Source organism: Candoia aspera, chromosome 1 (genome assembly GCF_035149785.1).
Source record: "Candoia aspera isolate rCanAsp1 chromosome 1, rCanAsp1.hap2, whole genome shotgun sequence".
NCBI lineage: Eukaryota > Metazoa > Chordata > Lepidosauria > Squamata > Boidae > Candoia > Candoia aspera.
Window position 1 is genome coordinate 166126951 of NC_086153.1, and position 13600 is coordinate 166140550.

A 13600-nucleotide genomic window follows, 5' to 3' on the forward strand; every position below is an offset into this window, starting at 1 on the left:
GAGCAGGGGGAAGCTTTGCTGTCCCTTGAATCAATGTAGTTATTTGTGCAAGCCCTTCCATTTTCAGCAATAACTTTGACCATCTTTAGCCGACATCCTATAAAAATTCATCAGTTCACTTTCAAAAAGTCCAAGCGATATTTCCCTTGTGCTGGAGGAACACTTAGCTTCACTTCCTGTTATCAAAGTTGGGAGGTAAAGTAGAAGCAGCATAGCGGCTGTCCAAGTTAGACGTAACCTTTTGGAGTGTGTGAACTGATGAAATATTGTTTAGAAGAGGGCTCATATTTTGGTCAGTGACTATCAGAATGGGGACGATTCCAAACATTCCTGTTCTTTTAGTGAGCTTTCTGAAATTTTAAATGAAATTGTAAACATATATGCCTTTCTTCATAATATTTATTACTTTGTGAATAAATTCAGATAAGCAGCAAAAGGTCAGATCAACATTTGTAGGAGAATTCGTTTACTAACTGGAATGGCTACAGAAGACAATGAGCAATCTAGATGCTAATTTAAAATCTGAAATATAGCCTTTGAATCTGATTTTAAGTAATATATTTAATTAGGTAACACATTTAAAACATTAAGGTGCTTAATTTTCTTATACTTACTGGGAAAGTCTGATCTAAATAGACTTTCAGTATTAAGTTCTATGATAAACTGGCTATGAAGACAATTAGCATGGCCACAACATATAACTACCATACTACTGTATATGTCAGGAGGGCACCCCCACCCCACAACACCGTCCTGACACCAATTCCACCACCAACTTGTTCGCATACGGCGTAAGGAGAAGAAACGCGTGTCAGCCAATCAATGCAAATCAATGGGCTGAGAGGAGGGAAGGGGCAGACAGGGAAGTGTGACTTACTGGCAGTCAGCACCCTGGACAGATCAAAGTGGGCAGTTGCACGATCAAAAGTGAGAGGCAGAGGGAGATTTTTTCAGTGGGAAGGGGGCGGGGAGAAGGTACCTATACAGCTGCTCATAACTCATGAATTATTCGGAGCGTTGATCCATCTTGTGTCACCTGCCAATAAAGCCTCTTGAAACCAACTCTGATCGTACGGGAGGGCTGCTTACTTGGGATGGGACCGTGACACTATATTGAGTATTTGTTGTAAGAAGAAAACTGAACAATACTGCTTAATAGGATGTGGAGAATGAGGATAGTATTCTGTCAGCCCTTTATTTACCAAAGTTCAACATTCATTTATAAAAGTATACATTTTTGTAGATTTTAACATTGTATGAAACATTTCTGAAAGTCTAATTGCTTTCCATTTCATGTTTACTAAATTGTAGCTAGCAAGTCAATAAGCTAAATTATATCGGAGACCAAACTTCAAGATAAAACACGAATGTTAAATATAATTTTCATTGTAGATTATTGATTCTCATGCTTATTTTTAAAAGTCTTTTATTAATCTTTAATGTTTATTAGAATACAGAATATTTCTATGCTCAATTTGTCAAAATACATAGTTATTATAGTTTAAGGTTAGCCAACTCTTAAGTATGCTTGCTGCTTATAAAAGTTCAGGACTTTATTTTCATAGTCTATTTTGAGTTCGCAATCCCAGTACTGATTATTACAAAACCAATGGACTAAAAAAAGACAGCTCCAGAATTGCATTTCTTTGATCATGAGACAGATTTCTGTACAGTGCCTGAAGCTTCAGCACCATCATTTAGTTTTTGGTTTTGTATTCTGGTCCGAGTAGATGCTAGAGAAACAAAAATAGTACTGTCTTTTTAAACACGTTAGTATAAACTGTGATAAAGAAGACCTTTGCTAAAATAAAATAGAAGACATGCAAGCAGCTAATTATATCTGTGAATTAAAAACAGGATCCTCATGAAATGCAGGTACCTAGATTTTCATTACATCTTGGAGGACTTTTGATATTTTTCTTTCAGCAGTTAACAGTGATGGAAAATTGAAGAAAAGCAAAGTCATACTGAAAACAGCTTTTGAAACTTTCTATCTTAAGCATATGAAATCTCATAAGTATCTATTACTGGCTGACCTTTAAGTGTAGTAGTTAGGAATTCATAAAATGGTTCATGCATGAAATGAAATGCAGTCCAGACATGGAATGAAATAGAGCTCTTCTCTTCTGGACATAGGTCTGCCCAGAACATCTACATGTTGGTCTGTTTTGGGGGTGGGAGAACAGTATGGAAAAACCAAGGTTGAGGGATTTCCTGGGGACGAGGGGAAGGAAAGGTGCTGGGAAGCTTAAGGGGCAGGCCAGGTGATACTGAATGTTGACTAGAACCTAAAAAGTACATACACGGAGGCTCCTTTTACAAAAAATACTTCGCCTGTGACTAGCTGACCCTGTGGCTTATTACACATTGCTTTATAAAGAACCACTATCCCAAAGCCCAGTAAATGCATGGCACTAGCTAGGTAGTTATTTGGATCTTGCCCATTGTTGTAAGAAACCACCTCAATTGCTCCCAGTAGTAATTTATAATTATTCTCATGCTGAAGAAATACTTACTCATTTCTGCAAGCTTCTGTTGAAATTTCGACTCTCCGGAAAGATGCTCCCTGTAGATTGGCAGGGGGAGGGGGGGAATTCTATATTTTATACAGTTCTGATTCCAAAGTGTATTGCACATAATTTGTGGCTCTACACAGCAAATGCCAATTCATATTGCGAAATATACATTAACCAAATTGAATGATTCTCCTTCAGATGTGTATCTGTTGCATGTAGACTTTCTTAATAAATTAAGGCTCTCTTGTTTTTCTGCATAGGGAACATGCCTTCCCTATGCAGATGTCCTTTGAAAGATCAGACTATACTTTCATTTTTATATAAACCCTGACTGTAAAACTTAAAATTCAAATTTAATGTTTTTTCCCCCCCAAAAATAACAAACTACACAGAATTCCAATTTCAACCCAACAGTGCTATTTCAGGTATTCTCTGCCATCATTTATTGGTGTAACCAAAGATGATCTAACACTTATTACTACATAATATTATTTATAGCTAAGAAAGCAACATTTTGAAGGTTGGGAACCTGCAAACAAATATATGCTGATAAGCTACCCAAACATGGTATGTGTAAACACCGAAAACAATTCAAGAAACAATCCAGTTGAGCTGGAAAGCTCTCTGTGCTGAGGGCAAGAAAATAAGTAAAGCCCAGCAAATAGCACACCACCAGGGGGGTGGGGGGGGTGCAGGGATGGCAAGATCAGTATCAATTTAACAGTCTTTAGATTCCATTTTTAGCTTCTAAATACAAGCTGCTTTTACTCAAAAAAAAAAAAAAAAGACGAAATTACAGGAAAACCTCAATTTAATGGACCAACTAGGAAAGGGGGTGCCCACTGAATTGGACAACATCTCATATACAGCAACATTATGCTAATGATGTAAATTACATCATTTGCACCCATCTGACATCAATATGCAAATAGAATAAATGATGCAAAATGGCAAATACACAGGGAAATTTGTCCATTGCACCCAAGTCCACTAAATTTGAGGTTTTGCTGCATAAACATTAACAAACATCCTGTGCAATGTACATTTTCTCCACAATGTCAAACTTGAGTTGTCAACTCCAGCTGAAATCAGTCCTGGGGATGTCCCACTGTTCAGTACAAATGTGCATGGGACATACTTGCCTATCTGCATATGTGTGTGTGTGCCAAAAGACAGACTTCAGGCAGAGCGAGGAGAAAAAACATTAATTAAATTAAGCTGTCTATAAAATCAAAAACTAATTTAAAAAATCAACTGATCGCCCTTTTACATATCCCAACCATTCTCTTACATGCAAATCATTGCAATACAAAGAAATGCAGAGACATACAGGTACATTACCTTCGGTTCTTCCATCATAAATAGCAAAAAAGGAGTGAAAGGAGGTTGATGGGGTAAAAGGAAGGGGTATCTGCGCTAGAAACTGAAGGAATGAGAAGGAGACGACAAAACTGGATGGAGATGAAGCAAAGGGAAGAGATAACTGAACCATAAACACGGAAGGAAAGAAGACATCTTTGGATGTTACAGAGAGAATTAAAATTCATTTAGATGCAATCCTGCCCAGCTGATGTTCAATGACACAGTTTTTCAGCAGTGGTGTCTGCAGCCATTAGCACCTCCTGCCTACTTGTTTACTTTAGATAATATTTTCACTGAAATAATGGTATTCATATGGGGCAAATATGGTGACTTAAAATAAATCAGTTACCATGTAAAAATACTGATCACAGGCATATACAGAGAGACCTTTTGAAATAAATAAATGAAAATTTGCTGAAATTCATCTGCAGGCACCAACAGAATGAAGTTGTGCATAGTACAGCCATGTAAGAAGCCTTCTGGTTGAACTGCCCCAAACACACTAAACCATAAACCAGGGATTCGTATGCTAGGGCCACACCAGGGTTTAGGTTAGTAAAATAAAGCCATGTCAGAAAAGGAAGCAGGTGAGGTCTGGTCAGAAACTAAAGTTGATTTTATGTTGTTCACATTTAAACTTAATGAAAATTAAATAAAACTCTTCTGATGACTTTGCAATGATGTTTTTAGTATTTTTTTCACACAATCTCATTAAAAATTACACATTTCTCCATAAACCAAATAGAGATGGATTCCCACAACATACTGTACTAAGCCAAATTCTCTTCTGGCTGAGTACAGCGAGCTAATCCAGATACTGAAATGGGGCCACCAATCCAGACCTGGATTACTTGATTCAGAAATCAGCTCACCTTCCGTCTGCTTCATCCTGTCCTTCAATATCAAAGCGCAACCGCTTCAAAGGCTTAGGAGTGGTGCTTAGTTCAGCGCTCCGTTTGAGATGACGATCACTGTTACATACCATCTTGTTTATCTTTTGAAATTTTTCAGAACTCTAGAATACCGGAAAGCCGTAAGAAGGTAATTTATTTTTAATGTCAGGTAAGTTTTAAAATGAATGTTAAGTGAAATTCCTTGAATTACTTTAACAGAAAATATGAAAAAGGCCATTAAATCAAACTGACAGTGTCTTCCAAGCCTCTACGAATGCCAAGCAACCCAGAGTAACAGCTTTATAGTGCTTCCTGGGCATCCCAAAGAGGAAGGAGAAGCCATCTTTCTCCTGGCCCAAACTGATCTTCCTCTAATCTGTCGTTTAGTACTAGAAAGCACTGATTGCCCCCAAAGAGGGCTCTTTATGGCTGTATCTTGGAAGCGGGTTGGGGGTCCCTGGAATAAAGGAAATGGCATCTTTGTTTTTAATTACTTCCTGGAATATCCCTGAAGAGCACATAAAGAATATATATGTATGAGTGCAAGGGTGTATGTATGGTCTTTTTCTGTTTGGATCAAGGAGCAGATAACAAGAAAGGGAAATGTTATCTCGGTCTTCAAATGGGGGAAGAAAGATCCAGAACACTTAAGACTAGCCAGTGTGCTACTGACACCAAGGAACACTCTAAGGTAAAGGTAAAGGTTTCCCTTGACATAAAGTCCAGTCGTGTCTGACTCTAGGGGGCGGTGCTCATCTCCGTTTCTAAGCCTTAGAGCTGGCGTCCGTAGACACTTCCGGGTCATGTGCCCAGCATGACGACACGGAACGCCGTTACCTTCCCGCCGAAGCAGTACCTAGTGATCTACTCACATTTGCATGTTTTCGAACTGCTAGGTGAGCAGGAGCTAGGACTAGCAACGGGAGCTCACCCCGCCGCGCAGTTTCGAACCACCGACCTTCCGATCGGCAGCTCAGCGGTTTAACCTGCAGCGCCACCGCGTCCCTAAGGAACACTCTAGGACTGAGCATAATATGACTGATCTGTAAGCATCTCAAAAACAATGGAGTAATTACGGGACTTCCAGTGGGGACATGGCCGACTGAACAGCTGTATCCGCAAGCTCAATGGACAGAACTGACAGTGGCAGCTTTTGTGGTGGTGGGGCAGGCAGGTTTTTTTCCTGAAGCCCAGAGCATTTTCACAGACAAAGAAAATGCTTGGAATCATCCCATCTGCCCTTTGAAAAGGTGACTTACAGCCTGAGAATCGCGAACAGCGTTCGTGCTGATCGGGTAAGAGTCACCGGGAGGCCAGGACGTTGTCATTTCCAAGCCGTGCTGTAGCCTTAAAGGGACACTAGGTCGAGCCACCCCATTTCTAAATCTCTTTCTTTCTTTCTTTTTTAAAGCTATGTACCTTAAGAAAGACTTCCTACAGCAAGGAGAAATCATCTCTCTTGGTGCTTGGCATTATTTTTGGGATTAATTTTTAAAAAACCTTTTAAAGCTTTGGCTTGTTTCCCCATTTGGATATTAATGAGGACTGAGAATAATTGTCTCCCTATTATTTTTCTATTAAATTTGAAGGATTTAATATTTTCCTGCATGTAGAATCTGCTGTTTTGAATCCTTAGCCTTCTGTTCACTTTCCCTGGAGCTGCTTGTTAGCATACTTTCTCTTATATCAACAACTTTTGGAGATTTTCTATTAACCCCTATGTTCGCCAGTCAAGTATCTAGGGGGTGCCATAATCTACTGCCTGAAACATGGAGGATTTCAAGGAGACTTTCTCAGAGTTCCATTGTGAGCTTTGTTGTGAGTTTAAACAGAACTTTTATGATACTTGTCAAGCTATTTTGCAAGATATTCAGGACATTGCAGAAAATATCAGCTTTAAAATGTGTCATCTGGCTGAGGATGTCATTCAAGAAGATGAAGATTTTAACAGATGTTTCCACTGATAGTGAGATTGAAGCTTCTGTTGGAATGCCAGGCAATAATTACATTTTGGAATTGGGGGAGTTAAAAGGACAGTCCAATTCACAAATTACAAATGGTTTTTTTTTTTAATGGAATGTTATGGGAAAGAAGAAGCTCTGTTCTGTGGGAGATTTTTTGCTAAGAAGTCTGAGTTTCTAAGGGGGGGCAGTTGGGCTGTTTAATTTCTGTATGAAAAATGCCGTGTGTAATATGGAGATATGTAAATATTTTGGTATATTTTGAGGAGGGGTAAAAAATTAAGATTTTTTAAAAATTGATATTAAGGCTTATATGATTTCATTTTTCTTTAATGATTTGGATTGTTCTTAAGGTTTGTTTGATTTTTAATATTTATAAGATATAATAATTGCTTGGTTTTAGGTTTAATAGGGTTAAGATTGTTATATTATTATTAATTATAAAAGTAGACAACTTAAAATGTCTTTATAATTTGATTTCTATTATAGTGAACAGAAATATATAGAATACTGGTAGGAAGGAAATAAATGTTGTTTTGGGAGGGGAAGTTGATTTGGAGGTTTACAGTATATATTTTTCTTTTAATAAAAGGGGAAGGAGCAATTGTGTTTAGTGATTTTTATAATGTGCTAATAGAATGATTTATAGAAATAATGTGATCTTGGTTTGATATAGAGTAAGGGATTGATTATGGAAATTGCTGTATATTCTTGTTGAAAGTCAGAAATCACCTCTATGTAATCTTCAAAATTCTTTTTTCTTGTGATTCACACTTTTAGTTTTTTTCTTTTTGTATGTTTTTGCTTTTTTGTAGCTTTTATCTTTGTTTCAAACTTAATAAAATTCATATTAAAAACAATGGAGTAATTATAAGAAATCAGGATGGATTTGTCAAGACTATACAGATTAATGGCATATCCTGTTTTGAAGAGGAGATTTGTGGAATGATGTAGATACGTATTGATTTCAGCAAAATATTTGACAAAGCACCTCGTTCCATTCTGATTGCCAAACTTGATAATCTCCGAATCATAATTCAAAGAGTCTTTATCAATGGTTCTCAACAAACTGGAGTGAGGTGTCAAGTAGATATCTTAAGATCGAGTCCTGGGTTCCCTACTTTAACATTTTCTTAGTATCTTGGATGAAGAGGGAATACTTATCAAATATCCAGATAACATAAAATTAGAAAGGATAGATAATAACCTAAGAAACAGAAATAAAATTCACAGGCATCATGACAGGTTAGAGAAGCAAGCTGAGAATAACATAATGAAATTTGACAGGGACAAATGTAAAGCTTTGCACTTAAAAAACAAAAAACAAATGCTTAGACAAAAGATAAACTCTATATCTTATAAATATCATATACAAACACGCATACAGACATTCAGCAAGGTTTACTGATGAAAAAGAAGTTGGAAAAATAATTGCTTGCAAACTGAACATGACTCAGAAGTGTGATATGGAAATGTGGCAAAGCAATGGCATAATTTCTACATCCAAGGAAGTAATTGTTCCACTTTAGTCTCACTATACCCGAAGCATTGTGTCCAGTTGTAGATGCAACACTTTAAGAAGATTCAGACAAACTGGAACAAGGAGCGATAGAAGACTTATTCCTATGAAGGTAGACTGAAGGAACTGGGAATATTTATCCTAGAGAAAAAATTCAAAGGACAGCCCTGTGCAAATGATGTCTCACAGAAAAATGCCTATTTTCTATTACCATATAATTATTAATGGCAGTTAGGAAAGCGCTCAGGCCTCCACCAAGTACTGCTAAAATGAGATTCTGGATTTAAGGTAGGAAGACCAGTTCTGTTAGAAAAAGAAGCATCAGGAAAGCAGATGGGCTGCCCTCGCCTGGATCTGTTCAAGAAGTCCCTGAACAGCCCTCCAGCAGGACTGCTTTCATTTAGAGCTGGGCGTTGAAATAAATGACCTAAATGGCCCTTTTGACTTGTCTATTTTGACAAGGGTGATATATTAGGAATGGCTGCATTTTTATATATCTTGATGTATAAATTTGACCTATCAGCCACAGGCTACGTTAAAAATGCTTGACCTTTTTCAGTTAATTTTTGGACTGTCCTAGTAATCAGAGAAGTCATAAAACAGACTGCACATGAAGGGTCTGTTCTTCCAGCTGCTGGGTAATGAAATCTGGTTAAGAATTTAATGGGGAAGCAAACAGACTGAAGGTCGAGAAACTGATCTTAGGCACCAGTTAAGATTGAACTCCTGATTCTTAAAGGGGAATCATGCTATCAGGTTGAAAACACTTGATTGAAATAATGGGCGTTCTACTCAAATCACCCCATATTGCCAACAATTACAGTGATGCTGACTGGTATAGCTGTTTGTTCCCAAACTTGAACTGTTGAAGTGTTATCTAATTATCTCTGACCGAAATTTTACAAAGGTAGAAAGATGGCTTTCTGCTGTAATCTGCTTTTTGAAGAATTTTAAATCTAGCAAAGTAAGCTTTATAACAGATGGCAACACTTAACCAGCCTTGGCTGATCTTACAGAAATTAAGTACGTTAGCACTAGGATCTTCAGCAAAGGATCGTTACCTTGTCATGGTGCTGGAGCTTGAGCACCTCAATGATGCCATGAACTAAACCGTGAAGGGCCACCCAAGACGGGAAGGTCATGACAGAGAGGTCAGACTAAATGCGATCCCTGGGGAAGGTCATGGCAACCCACCCCAGTATTCCTGCTGTGAAAACTAAATGGATCAGTACAACCAGAGATATGTCGGTATACCATCGGAAGATGAGACCCCCAGGTCAGAAGATGGTCAAAATGCTACTGGGGAGGAACAGAGGATGAGTTCAACTAGCCCCACACGTGATGACGCAGCTAGCTCAAAGCCAAAAGGACGGCTAGCGGCCGACGGTGCTGGTGGTGAACGGCGAATCCAATGTTCTAAGTATCAACACACCATTGGAACCTGGAATGTAAGATCTATGAGCCAGGGCAAATTGGATGTGGTCATTGGTGAGATGTCAAGAGTGAAGATAAGACATTTTGGGCGTCAGTGAACTGAAATGGACTGGAATGGGCCACTTCACATCAAATGACCACCAGATCTACTACTGTGGACAAGAGGACCACAGAAGAAATGGAGTAGCCTTCATAATTAATAGTCAAGTGGCAAAAGCAGTGCTTGGATACAATCCAAAAAACGACAGAATGATCTCAATTCGAATTCAGGGCAAGCCCTCTAACATCACAGTGATCCAAATATACGCCCCAACCAAAGATGCTGAAGAAGCTGAAGTAGAGCAGTTCTATGAGGATCTGCAGCATCTACTGGACAACACACCTAAAAGAGATGTTATTTTCATCACAGGAGACTGGAATGCTAAGGTGGGCAGTCAAATGACACCTGCAATTTCAGGTAAGCATGGCCAGGGAGAACAAAACGAAGCAGGACATAGGCTGATAGAATTTTGTCAAGACAACTCACTCTGCATAACAAACACTCTCTTCCAACAACCTAAGAGACGGCTTTATACATGGACTTCATCAGATGGACAACACCGAAATCAGATTGACTACATCCTTTGCAGCCAAAGGTGGCAGACATCTATACAGTCGGTAAAAACAAGACCTGGAGCTGACTGTAGTTCAGATCACAAACTTCTTCTTGCACAATTTAGGATCAGACTTAAGAGATTAGGGAAGACCCACAGATCAGCTAGATATGAGCTCACTAATATTCCTAAGGAATATGCAGTGGAGGTGCAGAATCGATTTATTTTTGGACTTAGTAGATAGGGTCCCAGAAGAACTATGGACAGAAGTTCGTAACATTGTTCAGGAGGCGGCAACAAAATACATCCCAAAGAAAGAGAAAACCAAGAAGGCAAAATGGCTGTCTGCTGAGACACTAGAAGTAGCCCAAGAAAGAAGGAAAGCAAAAGGCAACAGTGATAGGGGGAAATATGACCAATTAAATGCAAAATTCCAGAGGTTAGCCAGAAGAGATAAGGAATTATTTTTAAACAAGCAATGTGCAGAAGTGGAAGAAGACACTAGAATAGGAAGGACAAGAGACCTCTTCCAGAAAATTAGAAACATCGGAGGTAAATTCCAGGCAAAAATGGGTATGATCAAAAACAAAGATGGCAAGGACCTAACAGAAGAAGAAGAGATCAAGAAAAGGTGGCAAGAATAAACGGAAGACCTGTATAGGAAGGATAACAATATCGGGGATAGCTTTGACAATGTGGTCAGTGAATTAAAGCCAGACATCCTGAAGAGTGAGGTTGAATGAGCCTTGAGAAGCATTGCTAATAACAAGGCAGCAGGAGATGATGGTATCCCAGCTGAACTGTTCAAAATCTTGCAAGCTGATGCTGTCAAGGTGATGCATTCTATATGCCAGCAAATTTGGAAAACACAAGAATGGCCATCAGATTGGAAAAAATCAACTTATGTCCCCATACCAAAAAAGGGAAACACTAAAGAATATTCAAACTATCGAACAGTGGCACTCATTTCACATGCCAGTAAGGTAATGCTCAAGATCCTGCACGGTAGACTTCAGCAATTCATGGAGCGAGAATTGCCAGATGTACAAGCTGGGTTTAGAAAAGGCAGAGGGACTAGGGACCAAATTGCCAATATCCGATGGATAATGGAAAAAGCCAGGGAGTTTCAGAAAAACATCTATTTCTCTTCTATTGACTATTCTAAAGCCTTTGACTGTGTGGACCATAACAAATTGTGGCAAGTTCTTAGTGGTATGGGGATACCAAGTCATCTTATCTGCCTCCTGAGGAATCTGTATAATGACCAAGTAGCAACAGTAAGAACAGACCACGGAACAACGGACTGGTTTAAGATTGGGAAAAGAGTACGGCAGGGCTGTCTACGCTCACCCTACCTATTCAACTTGTATGCAGAACACATCATGCGACAAGCTGGGCTTGAGGAATCCAAGGCTGGAGTTAAAATTGCTGGAGGAAACATTAACAATCTCAGATATGCAGATGATACCACTTTGATGGCTGAAAGCGAAGAGGAACTGAGGAGCCTTATGATGGAGGTGAAAGAAGAAAGTGCAAATGCTGGCTTGCAGCTAAACCTCAAAAAAACCAAGATTATGGCAACCAGCTTGATTGATAACTGGCAAAAAAACTTTGTATTTCTAGGTGCGAAGATTACTGCAGATGCTGACTGCAGTCAGGAAATCAGAAGACGCTTAATCCTTGGGAGAAGAGCAATGACAAATCTCGATAAAATAGTTAAGAGCAGAGACATCACACTGACAACAAAGGTCCGCGTAGTTAAAGCAATGGTGTTCCCCGTAGTAACATATGGCTGCGAGAGCTGGACCATAAGAAAGGCTGAGAGAAGGAAGTTAGATGCTTTGGAACTGTGGTGTTGGAGGAAAATTGAGAGTGCCTTGGACTGCAAGCAGATCAAACCAATCCATCCTCCAGGAAATAAAGCCAGACTGCTCACTTGAGGGAATGATATTAAAAGCCAAACTGAAATACTTTGGCCACATAATGAGAAGACAGGACACCCTGGAGAAGATGCTGATGCTAGGGAGAGTGGAAGGCAAAAGGAAGAGGGGCTGACCAAGGGCAAGATGGATAGATGATATTCTAGAGCTGATGGACTCGTCCCTGGGGGAGCTGAGGGTGTTGATCGACAGGAAGTTCTGGCGTGGGCTGGTCCATGAAGTCACGAAGAGTCGGAAGCGACTAAACGAATAAACAACAACAAAGCACTAGGATGGGAAGCCATGAGGAAATCCACAGCTAGACTTTGGGAAACTGAAACATTCTGGAAGGAAGCAAAGCAAGCCACTTACTTATTGTCAAGAAAATAAGGATTTGTAGTCCTCAAGAGTTGAGTGTAATTCGTGGGAGACAAATGTCATTGCCTTTCTGCCAGAGATGAAGTGCTTAGGAGGTTCTCTTGGACTTGGTTTAGAGTTCTAATCAAGAGAGACTAAGGGCCACGGTTATAATCAATCTAGCTAGCTTTAGAAATTACTTTCTTGCCTCCAGCTTTCCAACCATCAATACACTTTTATCTTCAAATGAAGATTTGAAGATTCCCTTGAAGATTCCCTTCTAGATACTAAAGAAACTCCAGATCCCTGCTGTGGAAAATGGGAAGAATGATAAGAAAATGAGAGAGGGTCTCCTGGGGAACTCCAACATGAATCGGCTCAAATAGGAGTGCATGTGCATGTGGTTTTTCCCACCAGAAAAGAAATGATTTGACTTTGCTGATATATTCCAAAAAGAGGTGCTGTCCCAAAGATTTTGAATGTCTGCCTTCCATGAGTTTCAAGAGAAGGAACGTTTAATCCAGGGACATGCAATTTGATGCACATCAAATGTTTTGGGTCCAATTCCTATGGAAATGAACTGGCATTGCTAATGTGGGAAATTGTCAGCCCTCTTGAGGTAGGCAAGGTGTCATGAGTACTGATGGCGAGCAGGAGGGGGCCTCTATCCAGGGGGGAAAACGCATGCGTAGTAATGAGGAGTTGAGCAGCCATTCAAAGAGACACAGATCAGACCCGCCTTGACTTTTGGGGTTTATCTGTCTGGGTTTTTCCCACACTTCTTCAGTTTGTTAGGATTTTCTGTCTTATGTAGCAGTAATAAACACTAGAGACCTATTCCTCGTCTCAGCTTGATTCCTGACTGTTAGGACACAAGGTGAAGAAACAGAAGCAGCAGGGATGCCAGGAATGCCCTTTACTGTTGTAGAGTAGGACAACCAGAACCTGGAAAGCCTGTCAAAAGGTTCGCTTTGTCCTGTCTTACATCAACCAAAATCAAGACAGTGTTATCTTGAGCTCCTTTCTCATGCTTTCCACTTGCTCAG

General features: G+C 39.5%; 2 protein-coding genes across 5 annotated transcripts in view; one reads left to right on the forward strand and one right to left on the reverse strand.

Annotated features, from left to right (window-relative positions):
• LOC134507280 (RCC1 and BTB domain-containing protein 2-like) overlaps positions 1-13600 on the forward strand; it is a 124138-nt gene that overhangs the window by 45688 nt on the left and 64850 nt on the right. Inside the window, exon 13 of one of the 2 annotated variants that reach the window (XM_063317800.1) lies at positions 4890-4908. The exons of the other annotated variant lie outside the window; for it this stretch is intronic. The gene's annotated coding sequence lies outside the window, so the exon portion shown is untranslated. Of the gene's footprint in view, positions 1-4889; positions 4909-13600 lie in introns of those variants that run through there. 2 annotated transcript variants of the gene reach the window in all.
• The window catches only part of RB1 (RB transcriptional corepressor 1), a 77677-nt gene continuing 65486 nt past the window's right edge, over positions 1410-13600 (reverse strand). For all 3 annotated transcript variants that reach the window (XM_063317796.1, XM_063317798.1, XM_063317797.1), the window contains exons 25-27: positions 4751-4893; positions 2517-2566; positions 1410-1733 (exon numbers count right to left, since the gene is read on the reverse strand). In XM_063317796.1, coding sequence (XP_063173866.1) covers positions 1651-1733; positions 2517-2566; positions 4751-4893 — 276 coding nt within the window. In that variant the 3' untranslated portion in view covers positions 1410-1650. The remainder of the gene's footprint in view (positions 1734-2516; positions 2567-4750; positions 4894-13600) is intronic.